Source organism: Brachyhypopomus gauderio, chromosome 17, assembly GCF_052324685.1.
Source record: "Brachyhypopomus gauderio isolate BG-103 chromosome 17, BGAUD_0.2, whole genome shotgun sequence".
NCBI lineage: Eukaryota > Metazoa > Chordata > Actinopteri > Gymnotiformes > Hypopomidae > Brachyhypopomus > Brachyhypopomus gauderio.
The window spans coordinates 8,961,921-8,981,159 of NC_135227.1; the positions used below are offsets into that span (position 1 = coordinate 8,961,921).

Below are 19,239 nucleotides of genomic sequence, written 5' to 3' on the forward strand. Positions count from 1 at the left end.
CATTTGATGAAGTTGAGTTAGTTGCACATTGATATAATGGTTCTATATTTTGATCAATAGACTATAATAATAGCATGTTTTAACTGAGAAAATTACAATAAAAAATACATGAAAAATGCTTAAAAATATGATCAATATAAAGGTGTGCTTGTAAAAAGGAAAGAAAGTAAAGAAGTAGTTTGTGCTTTGGTTTTATGCTCAGAAAAAGCATAAGAACAAAATAGTTCCTGTTGGAAGGTTTGTGCAGGAACACAAACACATAACTAATGAAATAACACATCAGTTCCACCATATGCGTTGTCACCTGTGAGAGCCTCTTGCTTTAATTCATCCCATTTAAAATCATTCCATTTACATTTACACAGATGTAGCTACACTTGAGTAAAAATGCAAAGGACTGGAGGCTTGGTTGGTTAGAAACAGGACAGTCTAGTGCTATCCAGTGTGCTTGCAAGGCTCTTTAGATCAGAATTAGGATTAGGAAATTAGAATAGTTACACCAAGAACTCCCATCGAGTACCTGCAGGAATTTACACATGGCTATTATACTGATTCTGTTTTCTTTTAACATTTGACACAATTGTTTGGTAGAAAGTGTCTGTAATATATGAGCCTATTTAGTCTCTTAATCTTGTGTTTTAGGCACCTGCAAATTTCACCTGCAAATTGCTGGAATTCCTGAGGATTTGGCTTGCAAGTAATGCCATTTCAGGAATTTTGTATATGTTAATATCACTCTTGGGCAGACCAAAAGAAACAAGTGTTTTGAAAATGTAGTCAGTAGTGTTTGTCAGTAAAACTTAGATTAGTCAGTGTCAGGAGGAACAGGGTCAACTGGCTGTGTGCTGGGATGGAGTCCTGTTTCTCTACTGATCTGTTCATGTTAAACATTCTACACAGTGCCTCACCATAATAATTGAAATCTGATGCAGAGAAACAAGTAGCACAGGTAGCATTAAATATATTTAACCAAGCCTTGCAACACTCACATGATGTAAAATGCATCACAGCATGCATAATTGCATTCATACATAAACCAATAGTTTTGTCATTTAGAAGTAGCCATGAAAATTCCAGGATGGATATTGCAGAAATCTACTAGGACAAGAAACAGAAAGAGAGAAAGAGGGAGGAGAGAGACACAAAGAGAGAGAGAGAGAGAGAGAGAGAGAGAGAAAAGACTGCAGTACATGACGCATGTACAGTTATTTTCACATTCGGCAGGGGAGTTTGATTTTATTAAAGCTTGTTTTTTGTTCCCATACACAAAGAAACTGCTCTGTTCACTGACATCTCCTCAGAGGTCCTTCGGCTCGCTTCCCAGTTTATCAGAACAGTCTGCAGGAATCTCACAGATTCAAGATAATTGTGCAGTCTTGGAATGTTGGTCATAAGACTGAGGGGTGGAGGGGTGGATTGGGGGGGGGGGGGGGGGTGCTGGGGATATTGCACTGCACTGTATGGCCAAACAGGCACCATGCTTTCTCTTTCTTTTTGGATAGTTCTGTGATCATCTCTGAGCTTTGGTGGCCATGGTGGTCCCCTCGGAGGGTCTCGGTGATGTGCCAGTCTCTGGTTGCTCCATGCTGACTCGTGCTCTGCGGAGTCACTCTGGCTGATCTGAGTCCGGCCCCTCACCCTCATTTCCCAAAGCTGCTGGCCACAGTGCGGCTACAGTGTTCAGCACTTTTACTCGATCCCTTGATTGTATTCCTCTCTTGTATTTCTCCTCGTGACCTTCAGGACGTGCAGACGGTCCCTCCCCAGCTGGAGTGTCTCCTCTGTGCTACTTCTCAAGCAGTGGAGAGGAATACAATGAAAATGACCAACTTCCAAACAAACGCAGTGGAGGCCCCAACTTTCTTAACAGCATCCAAATACTCTCTAATATACTCTCTAATATACTCTCTAATAAACTCTCTAATAAGCTCTCTTAAACGTGCATCTCTTTACTTGACATTAGAATTCTGAAAATCATACACAAAAGGGCCTGAAAATGAGAAAACAAAGAATGCAAAACTGTTTCAAATAGACTTAATTAAAACTTTCGTTTCTCTGGGCACAATTATGGTACACGTTTGGAATAAATGTAAAAAAATATATATATAAACATGAAATCCTTAAGATCACAAACAGAGGTGAGAGTTCAGTGAAATGGTTTTTCATAGCCTATACTGACAGTTAATGCAGCACTTTTTCCTCTTAGCCAAGGCCTTACAAAGACTGCACGCGCCCGAGAAGCATGCCAGGTCACAGAGATGCGCTAAAGCCTCGTGGGTCTCAACACGGCACCGGTTTGCATTCATTCTACTTTTATTCGGAAGAAAATAGTTGTGTTCGGATTTGCCTGGGTTACACAGACTCCGTGAAAAAGGTAGCACCAGAGCACGCTCTCACCCTTCATGTTTTTGCTTGTTATAAAATTATATTTGTGCCATCATAATTGAGATAATTTATTATGGTGAATAAAGAGATTAGTGTACGTAATATAAAAAGACCAGCATTTTATTTCTTTTCCGGTCATTTGCAAAGTTAAAAGAGAGAAAATGCTGTATATAATTTCATTTAAATCACAACGAATACAGTTAAAGCAAACCTGTGCGCCGTTTAGCATAATCCAAGCAAGGAATCCGTTTTCTTTATGTATATAATTATCGTTATTAGAGACTGTTATATGTATACACATATATTTATATATATATATAGATATTATGTACAAGTATGGCACTTAATTACACGAAAGCAATAAAACACTTGACAAATGAAAGCAGCGGGCGCTTTGGTGTGTTTAAATGAAGGTCATCGCAGACAGAAGCGACTGTTGCAGGTCCACCGGTAATGGTTGGCAAGTTTAGCGATGAAATGGTTACATACATTAAGGTCAGTGGTGCAACATAGTCAACAAAAAACGTTGATTTTATTAATCTATTTTTATCCTAGAGTGATCCACAGCCTCCCCCTATATCCTCGTAGGCTAGATTAAACTGCGACCAGGAGTCTCCTTTAGTGAACCGCTGTGCGTTGTGGTGCTAAATATGATGGTGTGAAAAAATCGGTGGAAAATCGTTTAAAAACACCGTTAAAAGCCCCTCGAGACGCATTTTGGCTCCCGGTGTTAACTGTTTTAGTGCAAAACGTATTTACTCTCTTCAAGTACAATTGATATCACAAGAGTAAATACGTGAACACGTCAATATGCTCTCTCTTCATGTAGCGCCTTCGTGCTACAAACGTCGCTAAAAAGTTGCATCAGTGCAAGTAATAAATCGGCTGACAAACGTGCCATCCATCCTTGTCGCTTAAGTCCTTAAAAGACTATCAAATAAAAATCTAACCACTCGTTTAACTGATGAAACCTTAGTGGCGAATGGAATCGTCCATCTTATTGTTAGATCTTTACACAGAGCATCTATTCGGGCGCGTCTCCTCTCTTACACATAAGCAGAGTCACTTGACTGAGTGCGACCAAAATTAGGCACACTCATACGGGGCAAGTCTTTATTTCTGATCTCATAGATGGATTTCCTCCTGGCCTGCACTCCTCTTACGGCCGTTTTGATCTTCCTCCATCCCAAATGGTTAAGTTCGGCCAAATTCAGCACCACACAAAAACCACTGACCGCAAACATGAAGACGAGAAAAACCGTTTTCTCTGTGGGTCTGGAGACATAACACTCAACCTCTTTAATGCACGGGTATCGATCACACTCATACACTGCGGGGACATTGAATCCGTACAAGAAATACTGACCCACCAAAAACCCAATTTCCAGAACGTTTCTGAAAACAACTTGAATGATGTAAAATCTCGAGATACCCTCTTGTCGCCTCATTTTGGACTTTGGAGGCTTCGTGTTCGCATTGGGAATCTCTTTGACTTCCAGACAGTCGGGCTCGGCTTCCTTTGTCGAATTTTCGGTGTTTTGAAGTACTCCGTTTACAATTGTGTTTTTTATCTTTTTGCTGTCCTCGCGTTTCAGTGGATCCTGATCCTTATTATCCACTGAAAGATACACAGTGGAGTATCTTCGGTCCCGTTTTGCTGACTGGTGAACCGAGTAAGTGATAAAGCAAAGACTCGGCGTACAAACCATTATTATTTGAAATACCCAATATCTGATGTGCGATATCGGAAATGCTTTGTCGTAACATGCTTGGTTACAGCCCGGTTGTAACGCGTTACAGATAAACATGGTTTGTTCATCATCATAAACTGTCTCTCCAACTATGGCTACAATTAGAATCCGGAAGATCACCACCACAGTTAGTAGGATCCTAAAAACAAAAACAAAAGGAAATGTATAAATGTTTGACCTTTACATTTTATTAAATAAATTTTATTTATTAAATAAACACGAACTGATTCAAGAAAGAGGTCGCGAATGTCTGGGAGCTGTCCAGTGCTGAAAGTGAAGCGCTCTCACTGATGTGTGCTTGAATGCGCTGTATTCTTTTGTTTATAAAAACGCATAATTAAAATAAGTATTTTTTATTATGGATTGCTTAAATGTGTGCGCACGTATTCATTAGAACAGATTTGAGCTGTGGTCCTCTCTTGTTCTTTCCAAAATGAGTGAACCAGGCGTTATCGCCAGTCTTGACACATACCTACGAATAAAGAACTACACTCTAAAAACCTAGTGTAAAATAAACACGGTCACAGACAAACATTACGGACATTTGTCTTACCTTCCTATCATAGTAGAATGCTGCTGAACAGCAGCTTCTAGGAGCCTCTCGAGTATGGTCCATTCCCCCATGGTTGCTCATTCGGAGACGGGATTCTCCTCTGCACGAATTCCACGGAAAAAGGTACTATTTCCTTTTTTTACTCTCCAGAGGGCTCGATCTGATCTGCCACGCGCATTGATCGCGAACCTCTTCCCTGCGCGCTGGCGGCAGCAATGCCAAAGGAGAACGCGGCGATTCCACGTTTACTTCTCTTCGAGTCCGAAGTGCTGATTAATATAAGCCCTCCTATTTCCGATCTTCAGATCAAGTCGATAGGCGGTGCGTTGTCTGTGTGCTGGGAGGTTTGGTTTAATGTCTTGCTGGTGCTAATCCCCCTTAAGTAGTCGCCTCCTGCGTCACGCGCAGACAGGTTTGTGGAGATCTGCCAAAAAAATCTTATTTGCAATGTTCTGTACATATCAGTGTAACCTTTGATGAAACAGAAGATGGAGCGGTGATTAAGTCCTTGGCTGCCACCGCATAGATTTACTGAGTTTTGCACAGTGGTGCTGAAACAGAAGTGAAACTGGGGATGAGAAGCGAACTGGTATTGGTTTAGAAGACAGAACACGTCCTATTTTTTTTTCTCGAAGTCAAATACTTGTTGATATCATGGACATAACACTCGTAAATAAGTCCTTCGCTGCTGCTATCATCTCACGGATTGTAGTAGACTAAGCTATTGTTGTTACTGCCACCAGCGATAATGCATTTGATAGGCCGCCGTGAGCGACTCAGCGCAAATACCACCTGAGATTCTAATCGCTTTACCGTTGCCTCGTGTTTAAAAATAGAAGCTTCATCTCTGACCCCGCCCTTAGTTTCCCTCAATGATATATTCAAGTCTACCACGATGTCCAGATCACATCCAAATGAATTTTCATCGGGCTATTTTAGGGAACCAGTACGTCTATCAGCTAATGTGATTTGACATGGGTTTGAATGTTTTAGAGTAATCGTCTAAGGAGACCTGCTTTAAGAATAGAGGTAACATTTGTAAACTTTAATAGAACTCTGGACAGCATAAGCGCTGTCATCGAGTCAGAAAAAAAAAGATGAGTGGCTTTGTTTTAGGTTCATAGTTACGAGGACATAAATACCATCTACATGGACCAAGTGAAAATAAAACATCAAGCCATTTTTATGTGAGGCCATTATCATTTCAAGGACAGCATTAAGGGTTGGGATTAAGGCAACGGTTCACGTGACATTGTTTTTCCCCGAGTCAAAGTCATAAGATGGCTTATCCTAGCATAGTAGGCTAATCTTTTATAAACTCAAGTTAAGTCTTTTTTAACCTCCTAGTAAAATCCGTGCTTAATAGACTTGGGGTACATTCATCCATGGAAACCTGAATCTTAAATATGTACAAACTGCAAGTTTTTATCCAGCTGTTATATGTTACACCCCAAATCTCTGCAGGTGTCTTCACAAGGGATCACTGGTGTCATGGAGTAATGGTTGCATGCAGTAAGACTCCAACCTTATTATAAACCATCCAGGATGGTAATTATAAATCTGGTATGTATGAGTCAACATGTCTGTAAGTGATTAGTTAAGAAATTATGATAGCTGAAAACATAACAAAGCCCAGTGTGACTCACTGTAGTAGACTGTCGGAGGTGTCAATTCCAGGTTCAGAAAGTAAAAGTCCTCACCAGGATTTTGCACAGGCTTCCTGGATTGTGTTGATTCCACTAATTTACTTGGATTGCACTAATTAGAAAATCTAGCAAGCTTGAGCAAAATACTGGTGAGGACTTTTACTTTCTGAACCTGGAATTGACACCTCTGCTCACTGTAGTAGACTCACTGTAGTGGATTCACTGTAGTAGATTCACTGTAGTAGACTCACTGTGGTAGATTCACAGTAGCAGATTCAGAGTAGTAGACTCACTGTAGTAGACTCACTGTATTAGACTCACAGTAGCAGACTCACAGTAGTAGACTCACTGTATTAGACTCACTGTAGTAGACTCACAAACCAGTGGACACCGGCATGGCTTAAAAGCATTTTTGATTAACATTAGAGGGTGTGGTGAGAGCTGAGAACAGCAGACACATCCAGGCTCAAACACACGTCTTCCATGTGAGAAACATGTGCTCTGACAACCAAAGAGTCAGCCCTCTGGAACAGCACCCAGAGCACATTTGCCTTCCTGAGTGACAGTGTCCATCACAGAGCCCTCTACTGCAGTGGGCCGGTTTCAGTGTGCTGTGAGGTGTAGATGTAAAATTCCTATGTATACAATCAGCAATTCCAGGATACAAGGTAATGTCAAATGACAGGACATGGTACAAACCATACAGACCTTTATGGATGTCAATGTCACATTCCATAATGCTGCTGTAGGCTGTTTCATGTATTCAAACAAACACCTATGGAAATTAGCGAGTCCTTTAAATATCATAATTTTAAACACTATGATGTTAGTCCAGAGAGTTGTGCCTTTAAAGGACGTGAACATGAAAGTTTGGAACATTTGATAAGGGAACATAGTAAATATATACCATGCTGTGCTATATATATAAGACAGCATGATGTCATACAGTGATTGCAGTATTATGGCATAAGTTCAGTTGGATGCAGAATGTGTCTGGGCTGCCTCCCAATGAAAGAGGGCTGTAAGAGAATCTTAGGACAGTAAAGTTTGTCATTTCTGATGGAGACCATCTAGTCGTCAGCCAATGAGGAGGGAGGATGAGGCAGCAGGAGCTGTGTCATTACCAGGTCCAAGGCCAAATCACTGAGCTTCTCCTTAGTGCGTCTTGCACACTCACGCTTGGCGATGAATGTCTGCGAAATTTACATCCTTTCATGTATAATTTGCCATACTTTCAGAGGTGTCAATTCCAGGTTCAGAAAGTAAAAGTCCTCACCAGAATTTTGCTCAGGCTTCCTGGATTGTGTTAATTCCACTAAATTTACTTGGATTGCTCTAATTAGAAAATCTAGCAAACTTGAGCAAAATCTTGGTGAGGACTTTTACTTTCTGAACCTGGAATTGACACCTCTGCATACTTTACAACAATATAGCAAAGACAATAAATATCGTAACAGTGAGGATATCACGCCCAAACCTTTCCCAATCTTGCTTAAATATAACCTGTTGTACGTTAAATATAACCTGGTGTACGTTAAGAAACACAGAGGGAGAGGACAGCATTGATATCTGTTTTTGTTAAGAAAATAGATTTTGTTCAGATGTTACTGAATTTTGTATTGTATTCACGTCACTATATATTCTTGTGGTTTTATGTAGGCTAGTAGCTACATACTTTGCTATGTAGCCCAGTTTCTTTTATACAAAATGATTAAAAAGCACAAACTATGTATTCGGATTAGCGTTTAAGCACAAAGATTCACTGAGAATCTTGTTTAGCGTTTTAATACTGCGACCCTAACTGATGTACTCAGCGAGCTCAACAGATACGCACTTTATACAGGGTGTGTGTGTGTTTGTGTGTGTGTGTGACACCGTGTGAATGGGACGGATGGGAAAGGTATCCTGTCGGCGAACCGGTACGCTCACATACCGGGACGCCACACATAGTTACCACTGCATGGTTAAGGGACTTGGTGACCTTTGAGTTGATAGAGGACGTTTGATAACATGTCAGATGTTACCGTTGTGTTAATGGGTTTCATTACCTGTCTATTATGATGCTGTACTGTGTTATATAGAAACCAAAAATATCAAGTCTATCTATGGCCTTTAAGAAGCAAACGTTACTCTGTCCTTGATTTGAACAAGCTTTGAGTCAATATGACAAAAGTCCAATCATGTATAGAAAGAATGAATGCATTTCATTCTTTGCCGAATACCTCCTGTGACTAACACCATGACGTTTCTGGGTCAGAGTATACTGAGGCCATGCATATTTAAATAACCGCTTAAAGCTAGTGAAATAGGAATATGACATAATTGGGCACAGTCCTTTGCATTGGTCTTACTGTGTAATTATGTCATGGCCTGACACGTGGGTTTATGTGGTTTAAACAAGGAATTGTTAAATCTGCAAAGGATTCAGTAGGCTAGTTATTTTTACATATCGCATACGCACACACAGGAAGCAAATTCCATTCGAAATCAGTAAATGAAGTCAGGCGTGACCCTTTGCTGTGGAGATCGAGGCAGCCCTGAGTTTCCCTGAACCAGCAGCAGGAGTGGACCCTCTTTCTGGAGTGGTCCCTCTCTCTGGAGCGGACCCTCTCTCTGGAGCGGACCCTCTGCCTGGCTGGCATGCCAGGGCCAAATTAGAAACGCGGTATGGGGTTAATTGGATGCTGCATGTCCCGTATCGTCCCCCACACACATCAGCGCAGCGAGATGGCCGGACCTTTCTCCACCATCGGTGTCCCACTTGAATGAACTATCTATAGCCCGGGTCCAGTCTCAGTCCGGTGTCACGCAGGGCTCGTCCACGTCACACCGAGCCCCTGTTGCGCCACGGGCCCTCCGCCAGCACCGCCGTGCCTGCCAAGAAATCGTGTGGGAAAGAATGAACAGACTTGAGGTGAAAACTCAGATGACTTTGGCCAGAGAAGTTTTTCCCTTGGAGCGTTTGAGAGAGGAGATGAAGTCTGCACACAGGCCAAGGAGGGCTCACCTGGCAGCCCCATAAATATTGCATTTGAAATTTAGTAAAACAGCCATGTTTTTTTTTGGTCAAGGATTAGGGCTTAGGGCTTCGGCTGAAAGAATTATTGTCACTCGTTACTTCAGTCAGCAGCGATACTGAGAAAGTGATGTTGAAGAGCTCTTTGGTCATGAAATATTCATGGGTCATATATGAATGGTTTAATCTGCAGCCCGCCATGCTGTCCACATAAGCGCTGCACACTTTTCCATGATCTTCTGGGTGAGTCTAATCAGGGCGATTTGGAAGCTGGAGAGCCAATGGATACTCCCAAAGTGGAGAAGCAACGTGTCTGTCAAAGTAAGCCAAGAACATGACTAACAATTTGTTTTGTGTGTCGGACCAGCCCGAATAACAAAGGAGCTGCAATGCAGTGATCCTGCCATATGAAAGACCTTCAATGTGTACCTGGATTTAAAGCGATGGTTTAATTTGTGTGTGGCACTTGCAAACCAGTGATAAGGAAACATCAAAATTGGGATACAGGTGAAAGGAGAGTCCATTTTGATGGCCTTTTAGATTAAGGGATGAAAGAATTAGTGGAGTTGAGATGTTAATTCCATGAGATTCTCTTGCCCTCCCACTGGTCAGCTTTCTACCCTTTGCCTCTAGAGGGCAGGAGTGAGTGACGCTGCAGGAAGCAGTCACCAGGACAACGGCCATATTGTGCCAATGTATGTAACACTGTGTTATGTTGGGAATACAATACATGCAAGCAATGCCACTTGTCAACATTCACGGAGATTATATTTAGTCTGGGACAGGAAAGCTGAAATACAATTTTACTAACAGAACATGACAAAAAGAGCTTACGGGGCAATCTAGAGTTTTTGAGTGGCAAGTTTGCTTCTCTTCTGCAGCCCCTTGCTACAGAGCCTCCGAAGTGAAAGCTCTCGGGTGACACTGACTTCTTACACAAACTTTTCAGAGGGCAAAACAGCATTTCAGAACCTCACCTCATAGCCAAGGAAAGTGGAGGCTTGTTGTATTATATATAACACAAAACATTATACATCTTAGCAAATATTTTGCTATTAAAAGGGAGAATTGAAGAAAATCTATTTTTCTGGCCATTTACATCCAGACTTGGGCAAATTTATAGATCAGTAGGCCAGTTTCCCACAATAAGGCTAGCCCTAGAAATTCTAACGATGATGTAGTTTAGTCTTGGCTTAAGCCTTGTCTATGTATTGGGCCCATACAAGTGTTCTATTGTCAAGATATAAACTGGAGATACAAACACCAAAAATTGGTTTGCTTCTCAAGTCTCAAGTTTAGAAGATTTTCAAATTTATATTGGACTTAAGTCTACAAGTGTGATTTTATTGTCTGTAATATTCAGGGATGTACATATAAACTGATCTACACTCAAAACCTTTATTGGCTTTTATTGGATCATTAGTGTTTTCAGGTTTCATTTTGACATTATTAATATGCAGCTGTTTGTTTATATAAACAAAATTAATTTGAATTTCTGCAAGTCAATATAAAGCACAGACAGAGTGATCTACAAAAGGTCAATAAACTACTAAACTGAATGACAAGAACAAATTATGCTATTAATGTTGTTAACAATATCAAAGTTTCTTATAGAGGAGCATTACAAACGGCTCCTGACGGTGACCCAGGGTGAGCGGGCAGCAGGGCTCTCAGCACAGTGGTTTGCCATGTCTCATGTTCTGGGCGCAGGTGCGGCCTAGGTTGGCGCCAGCCAGCAGCAGGTCTGACAGTCGGTCCAGGCCAAGGCAGGCGGTGAGGGGGACGACGAGGCCATACACCCCCCCCAGGAAGATGCTGAGAGGCCAGCCCACCACAAGCAGCACGATCAGCCAGATGATGGCCCAGAAACAGTAGCTGCAGCAAGACATCCTGGAGATTGGAAGAGTGATACAGGGAGTGAGGTATAGGGAGTGTGATATAGGGAGTGATGTATAGGGAGTGTGATATAGGGAGTGATGTATAGGGAGTGTGATATAGGGAGTGATGTATAGGGAGTGTGATATAGGGAGTGTGGTATAGGGAGTGTGATATAGGGAGTGAGGTATAGGGAGTGTGATATAGGGAGTGAGGTATAGGGAGTGTGATATAGGGAGTGAGGTATAGGGAGTGTGATATAGGGAGTGAGGTATAGGGAGTGTGATATAGGGAGTGATGTATAGGGAGTGATGTATAGGGAGTGTGATATAGGGAGTGTGGTATAGGGAGTGATGTATAGGGAGTGTGATATAGGGAGTGTGATATAGGGAGTGTGGTATAGGGAGTGTGGTATAGGGAGTGTGATATAGGGAGTGTGATATAGGGAGTGAGGTATAGGGAGTGTGATATAGGGAGTGATGTATAGGGAGTGTGATATAGGGAGTGTGGTATAGGGAGTGATGTATAGGGAGTGTGATATAGGGAGTGAGGTATAGGGAGTGATGTATAGGGAGTGTGATATAGGGAGTGATGTATAGGGAGTGTGATATAGGGAGTGTGGTATAGGGAGTGTGATATAGGGAGTGTGGTATAGGGAGTGTGATATAGGGAGTGTGATATAGGGAGTGATGTATAGGGAGTGTGATATAGGGAGTGTGGTATAGGGAGTGTGATATAGGGAGTGTGATATAGGGAGTGATGTATAGGGAGTGTGGTATAGGGAGTGTGGTATAGGGAGTGTGATATAGGGAGTGTGATATAGGGAGTGATGTATAGGGAGTGTGATATAGGGAGTGTGGTATAGGGAGTGATGTATAGGGAGTGTGATATAGGGAGTGTGATATAGGGAGTGTGGTATAGGGAGTGATGTATAGGGAGTGTGGTATAGGGAGTGATGTATAGGGAGTGTGATATAGGGAGTGTGGTATAGGGAGTGATGTATAGGGAGTGTGATATAGGGAGTGTGATATAGGGAGTGAGGTATAGGGAGTGTGATATAGGGAGTGATGTATAGGGAGTGTGATATAGGGAGTGATGTATAGGGAGTGATGTATAGGGAGTGTGATATAGGGAGTGAGGTATAGGGAGTGATGTATAGGGAGTGTGATATAGGGAGTGATGTATAGGGAGTGTGATATAGGGAGTGAGGTATAGTGAGTGTGATATAGGGAGTGAGGTATAGGGAGTGATGTATAGGGAGTGTGGTATAGGGAGTGAGGTATAGTGAGTGTGGTATAGGGAGTGATGTATAGGGAGTGTGATATAGGGAGTGATGTATACGGTTTGTGGTATATTGTGGTCTGCTCGGCTGTGAAAGCCTTCTAGTGTCACTCTGTTACCCTTTACTCTGTAATAAAATGTAACTCATGAATACCGTGTTTGGGTGTTCATGGCTGTAGTGGACAAAGTTTCCCTTTACTCACACTTAAGTGAGCACGCTTCCACAGATTCAGTGAATAAGCCTCATCAGTAAGCATGATGAACATGCTCATGTGAACTGCAAGGCATCGTTGTGAAGCAAACTGTCTGCTGATTCAGGTTTCCCATGTGTAGAGGACGTGGTGTACAGTATATAGTGAATATGTGTACATCTAGGTGTGATAGCCTGCGTGCCAACACTAGGTTAGATTAATACTGTAGGGATGGTCTAGATTCACCAGCAGCTTCATGAATGCTGGAGCGAGGCCACCGTGTTGGGCAATTCTGCACATGACCATGTGATCATGAACTCAGTCTCACGCCACTCACACGGCTGTATTGTGGCTCCTTGAGTGATGAAAAGCTGTGACGTGTCATAACATGAGGGGTCTCTGAGAAAGACTGTAGGCATTTTCTCAAATGCATAATTTGGTTCCCATCGCTGGACTGTGTTAATTAAATTATATATTAATAATTATAAGATTGATTCATTGTTGCTGAATTATATGGGGCATACATGAAACCTTTACACATTGTAGTGCACTCACTGGCCACTTAATTAGGTACACCTGTCCATCTGCTCATTAACACAAATGTCGAATCAGGCAGCAACTTAATGCATTTAGGCATGTACACATGGCCAAGGTGATCTGCTGCAGTTCAAACCCCATCAGAATGGGGAAGAAAGGTGATTTAAGTGACTTTGTTGGTGCCAGACGGGCTGGTCCGAGTATTTCAGAAACTGCCGATCTACTGGGATTTTCATGCACAGCCATTTCTAGAGTTTACAGAGCATGGTCTGAAAAAGAGAAAATATCAATTCTGTGGGCGCAAATGCCTTGTTGAAGCCAGAGAATGTCCAGACTGGCTCCAGCTGATAGAACGGCAACAGCCTACCTGAGTATTGTTGGTGACCATGTCCCCCCCTTTATGACCAGTGTACCCATCTTCTGATGGCTACTTCCAGCAGGATAATGCGCCACGTCATAAAACACGAATCATCTCAGACTGGTTTCTTAAACATGACAATGTACTCGAATGGCCTCCACAGGCACCAGATCTCAATCCAATCGACCTTTGGGATGTGGTGGAACGGAAGATTCATATCATGGATGTGATAAATCTGCAGCAACTGCTGCTGTCAATATGGACCAGACTTTCTGAGGAATGTTTCCAGTACCTTGTTGAATCTCTGCTATGAAGGACTTTAAGGCAGTTCTACTAGCAAGGTGTACCTAATAAAGTGGCCGGCGAGTGTATGTCCACAATGAAACAGAACCCTCTGAAACAATATAGGTATGTTGGTCACTACAACTAAGGCGTTAAGGCAGGAGGGCCAAAATACCATGAGAAGCACAGCACTCATCAGAACAGCCAGCAGTGCTGGGTTCAGCTCCACCAGAGACTGAAGGCACGCGTGTGTGCGGTGATCCAGTTTACAGTCACAATGCTGTTTATTGTCTGTGTGGTCGCCCACACGGGCTAATCTCACGCTCATCTCGTGGTTCTAGTTAGTACATGTCGTACTTTACGCCCAGGGAGCTGCAGAACTCCAATCTACTAGTAACTGCAAACGCTGAGGACTTTTGAAAAAGTCACATTTGAAAATAACTAGGACAAAAAAAGGTCCAAACATACAAATATGGTTAAAACAGTATATAGACACATGTAGATACTGCTGTAAATAAACTTTAACTAATGTAACAATGACAAATACACGGACACAAGACACACAGACATTTACAACACGACAAAACAGGCAACAGTCACAAAATAAATACAGCAGTACAAACCCAGTGGGATCCTTCCCGTCAGACAGAAGAACTGGAAGATGTCCTGTGTTTGACGAGTGAATAATCTCTGACCGTCAGGCTCTCAGGATCCTGTGTAGACTGTGCTGAGACGGCTGACTGGCTCTGCCCACGTGAAACCAGCAGATTCCTCCTGGTTATGGCTAGTTGAGGAGGTACAGGACCGGCGCGGACGCAGGACATGGAGCAGCAACCCTGCTGCATTATGGGGAAGGGAGACTTCCAGGGGAAGTTGCACAATGCACACAGTATGTGACTGAACTCGTGCACTCAACATCAACACAATGTGACACAAACGCGGTCATGCCGGTAGTTTGGTAAACTGGCATAAGGAGTGTTCACAAAGTGTATCCCTCAGTGGCACAAATATCACACGCTGAGAAACACCAATGCAATAAATGTTTGTTCTTTTTTATTATTAATAATAATAATAATAATAATAATAATAATAATAATAAAGACAAGACTAGTGAACACAAAGACAGTAAATTTTACTATTTCGTTTTATTACAAAAGAGACATCGTTAATTGCAAAAGTTACAAAAGGCAAAATAATGACTCTATAGCATACAATTTCTCTAAAGTAACCTGTATAACCATAGGAACCAAATCAAGATAGAAAACTAGAAAACCGATCCTCTCCAGTGGATGTTGTGGGGGACGCTGGCCAATCAGAACCAGGGAGGCTGTGAGGCTAGTTCTGAGGCCCCTCCTCCTCCTCACTGTCCCCGCTGTCACTATCTCTACCTGGGTGTTCAGGCATTTTCGCGTGTTCCTGGGCCGGCTGCTCCGACACGCCCTGCTCCTGGTCCACCTTCGTCTGGGCCTCCTCGGTCTTCTCTTCGCTCTGGCCTTCCTCGCCACCCTGGTCCCGCCCCCCTTGGGCTTGCTCCTCCCCTTCCTGCATATTCACGTCAGGCTCTTGGGCCGCCAGCACCTGGCGAGGGGGGGGGCAGGAGCTGCTGCTGCTGCTATACGTGCACAGAAGGGGAAATAGGAGTTTCAGCGTGGGGGGGGGGGGAGGCCCTGTACTGCACATCCAGTGGGTTACCACTCCAACACCGCCTCCCCCACCGGGACAGCATGCCTTCATCAGCACCAGTCTAGTCCTCATCCATGTTATGCTCATGGCTTATTAAGCTTCAGGGTGCAGGATGAAAACAATTCTTTCACATCTCATCCAGTTTCAGCCCCATTAAACACCCAAAATTAAAAAATAATAATAATAAAAAAAAAATGCTTGCTTTTCCAAAGAGGAAACTCTCAGATGAGCAGACTTGAGGAGAGAGGGGGCAAGAGAGAGAGGGAGGGGGTAGAGAGAGGGAGGGGGAAGAGAGGGGGGGGAGGGGGAGAGAGAGAGAGGGGGAGAGAGAGAGGGGGGGAGAGAGAGGGAGGGGTAGAGAGAGGGGGGGAGAGAGAGGGAGGGGGAGAGAGAGAGGGGGGGAGAGAGAGAGGGGGGGGAGAGAGAGGGAGGGGGAGAGAGAGAGGGCGAGAGAGGGAGGGGGGAGAGGGAGGGAGGGGTAGAGAGAGGGGGGTAGAGAGAGGTAGAGAGGGAGAGAGGGTAGAGAGAGAGAGGGGGTAGAGAGAGGGTAGAGAGGGAGAGAGGTAGAGAGAGAGGGGTAGAGAGAGGTAGAGAGAGAGAGGGGGTAGAGAGAGGTAGAGAGGGGAGAGAGGTAGAGAGAGAGAGGGGTAGAGAGAGGTAGAGAGGGAGAGAGGTAGAGAGAGAGAGGGGTAGAGAGAGGTAGAGAGAGAGAGAGAGGTAGAGAGAGAGAGAGGTAGAGAGAGAGAGGGGTAGAGAGAGGTAGAGAGAGAGAGAGGTAGAGAGAGGTAGAGAGAGAGGTAGAGAGAGAGGGGGGGTAGAGAGAGGTAGAGAGAGAGGGGGGTAGAGAGAGGGAGGGGTAGAGAGGTAGAGAGAGAGAGGGGGGGTAGAGAGAGAGGGAGGGGGGTAGAGAGAGAGAGGTAGAGAGAGAGAGAGAGAGGTAGAGAGAGAGGGGTAGAGAGAGAGAGAGAGAGGTAGAGAGAGAGAGAGAGGGGTAGAGAGAGAGAGAGGGGTAGAGAGAGAGAGAGAGGGGTAGAGAGAGAGAGGGGGGGGCGGCAGGGTTTACCTGTCTGTACTGCTGGCTCTTCTGCATCATGTGCATGTACATGTTGTACACCAAGTTGGCCATCTCAGGCATGTTCTGTATGACTTGATCAGGCTGGCTGGAACGCTCCTCAGTCTGTAGGGATGGAGAGAGGGAGGGATAGAGAGAGACAGAGAGAGAAGGAGGGACAGAGAGAGACAGAGGGATAGAGGGAGAGGGAGAAAGCAAGAGAGAGACAGAGTGCTCCTTTATTCTCATTCTCCTTCCAGAAATGCAGGTGAAATCGAACAGTGTGTGTGTGAAGTGTGTGACGTGCACACACTGCAGGAGAGGGACAGGAGGACGCATCAAGAGCAGAGCCTCCACTTCAGCGGCAGGAGGAAGAGGAGGAGGAGGAGGAGGAGAGATCCCCCCCCTGCACGGAGACTGCAGCGTTCCTGCACCACTGTCTCCTGACACATTTAGCACAGAGGCCACCCAAAAACATTTATTACATCAACATTTCTGATTAAATAAAAACTCTTTTCAGCTACATTTCAAATGCTAAAGGACGATACATCAACGGCTGTATGTGCGTCACTGTCTGGGGTGTCAACGTGCGAGAAGATCCGTCTGCCAACCAGATGGTGGCAAGGTGGCTGAAGGGCTCTCCTGCAGGGATGTGTGTGCTGCCCCCCCCAGCCGGACCCCCAGCACCTCCACCCCCAGCACCTCCACCCCCAGCACCTCCACCCCCAGCACCTCCACCCCCAGCACCTCCACCCCAGGCTGCTCACTCCAGCCTCCACCCCTCAGCTGCAGCCTCCACCATCGGACGTCCCAGGGACTGTGGTTTTAAAGCACACCTCTTCCCCAGGAGCTGCACCCGGGGGGGGGGGCAGGCTGGGTGAAGAACGCGGGTGCTCACAGTGCTGCGCTCAGGGGGGGCTAACGACGTTCTTGCTAGCGCCATGTAGAAGTGTGCGAGAGACGTTAACTGCTCCTGTAATTAAATGTTCGCCGACGACTTCAGGGTTGGCTTCATTTTCACTGTTAATTGCAATAGAGAATGTGAACGCGGGTGTGTGTGTGTGTGTGTGCGTGTGTGTGTGTGGTGTGTGTGTGTGTGTGTGTGTGTGTGTGTGGGTGTGTGCGTGCGTGCGTGCGTGTGTACTCACCGAGGTGTAGTACTCGTGAGGGCGAATGTGCAGCTGCAGGGGCCGGGCGGTGAGCTGGTTGAAGGCTGGTGTCAGCTCAAAGCAGTTCTGGAAGAGGGAGACCCGGGCGAAGACGTACAGGCCCAGCCGAGCTCGGGACATGGCCACCACCAGACGCCGGACATCCCTGCACACGCCCGGAGAAGAACGCAGAGAGGAGACAGGGCCAGGAGAGGTAGTGATGGAGTAAGGGGGAGAGGGAGAGGGAGAGAGAGAGAGAGAGAGAGAGATACAGAAGAGCGGGGCAGAGTAGTTATTTTTCTACTCATGCACAGGAATGAAATGATGAGATGAGTTAGCTGGGAATATTCAGCGTTTCCCAGTAATAAAAGTGACTTCAATGAAAGATGTTTTACAGTCTTGACTGCAGCTCCCTGTGGACAGCCCCATTAATGAAGGCAATCCGCTTCATTTAGAAGGCCTGATAAGACTCTGGCGCAAAAATCATTTAACCACTTACTTTCCACACAACAGCCTTATCTACATGTTTCTGGGTTCTGCAGCCCCGCACAGCCACACACACACGCACACATACACACACACACGCACACACATACACACACACGCACACATACACACACACGCGCACAAACATGCAAACAGTAGTGCCCTTGCCAAGATAGAGGACAGAATTATCTCTGGAAATTGCTGACTTATTGCTTAGATGTTCAATGGTGAGTGTGTGTGTGTGTGTGTGTGTGTGTGTGTGTGTATATATATATATAGAGTCCTCTGCAGGTGAGGCCCTTATTTCTATCTTCCCATGCTGTCACAGCGAGAGGCTCTGTGGTGAAACACCAGCATTACAGTCCAAGCAGGCGGTGCCTCTGGGTCTGGGCTGAATCTCGCCCCTACAGCAGAACTCCCTGCTCGGCCCCCCACCTCAAAGAACACAACATGCAGTGTGGTGTCATGTACTTCGATGTGGGGGTGGGCCAGGGCCGATATATTCATAATCGTAATATTGGCTTTTGCAATACAGATACTGTAGAAGGCTGATATTGCCGATTCAGTTCTGATATTGTATGCAGTGCTCCAAATCTCATTTTGTGTTCCCCTCACTGGGAGTGACGTAAGCCCAGGTTCTCCTAGTGAGGGCTTGTGAAGGCTCTGTGAGCATGAATTTTCAAAAAAAAAAAAAAAAAAAGCAAGCCTGTGTAAGTGTGTCCGGCCCCAGGCTCATCCGTGCTGTGTCAATCATTTCAAGGCACATTCGTGATGCACCTGTGATGTCATCTGCATTTATTTGCGCGTTGACATACTAGCGTAATTAATTAGAACTGCTATAAACACGTCGCCTGCATTCCAACGTTAAAGGCAGAGCTTCAATGAGGCTCCATCATTCAGCTAACAATATAACGGACACGCCTGTCCTCTCGTCCCGTAAGCCATCAGCAAACGTCTTCCTTCCATCGGCATCGTAGCCAGACGCTTGTCCACACC

General features: G+C 44.7%; 2 protein-coding genes and 1 long non-coding RNA gene across 3 annotated transcripts in view; all 3 read right to left on the minus strand.

Moving 5' to 3' along the window:
- Positions 1 to 293: 293 nt before the first annotated feature.
- Positions 294 to 5,427, minus strand: LOC143481024 (gap junction delta-2 protein). The gene is made up of 2 exons (XM_076978951.1): positions 4,690 to 5,427; positions 294 to 4,275 (listed from the first exon to the last, which is right to left on the minus strand). The coding sequence occupies exons 1-2, from the start codon at positions 4,758 to 4,760 to the stop codon at positions 3,432 to 3,434; spliced, it is 915 nt and encodes a 304-aa protein (XP_076835066.1). The 5' UTR covers positions 4,761 to 5,427; the 3' UTR covers positions 294 to 3,431.
- A 5,317-nt stretch (positions 5,428 to 10,744) lies between these two features.
- On the minus strand, positions 10,745 to 14,782 carry LOC143481079 (uncharacterized). The gene is made up of 2 exons (XR_013121957.1): positions 14,499 to 14,782; positions 10,745 to 11,241 (listed from the first exon to the last, which is right to left on the minus strand). It is a non-coding gene; the product is annotated as an uncharacterized LOC143481079 (long non-coding RNA).
- Positions 14,783 to 15,001: 219 nt separating this feature from the next.
- aqr (aquarius intron-binding spliceosomal factor) overlaps positions 15,002 to 19,239 on the minus strand; it is a 41,891-nt gene continuing 37,653 nt past the window's right edge. The window contains 4 exon segments of the mRNA XM_076977952.1: positions 15,002 to 15,468; positions 15,470 to 15,487; positions 16,622 to 16,735; positions 17,758 to 17,923. Coding sequence (XP_076834067.1) covers positions 15,211 to 15,468; positions 15,470 to 15,487; positions 16,622 to 16,735; positions 17,758 to 17,923 — 556 coding nt within the window. The 3' untranslated portion in view covers positions 15,002 to 15,210.

What these genes read in the sequence shown, in the direction of transcription:
- LOC143481024 (XM_076978951.1), bottom strand. Translation starts at nt 4,760, where the DNA reads ATGGGGGAATGGACCATACTCGAGAGGCTCCTAGAAGCTGCTGTTCAG. An exon ending in CATTCTACTATGATAGGAAG is followed by an intron (nt 4,276 to 4,689) that starts GTAAGACAAATG and finishes TTTTGTTTTTAG; the next exon opens with GATCCTACTAACTGTGGTGG.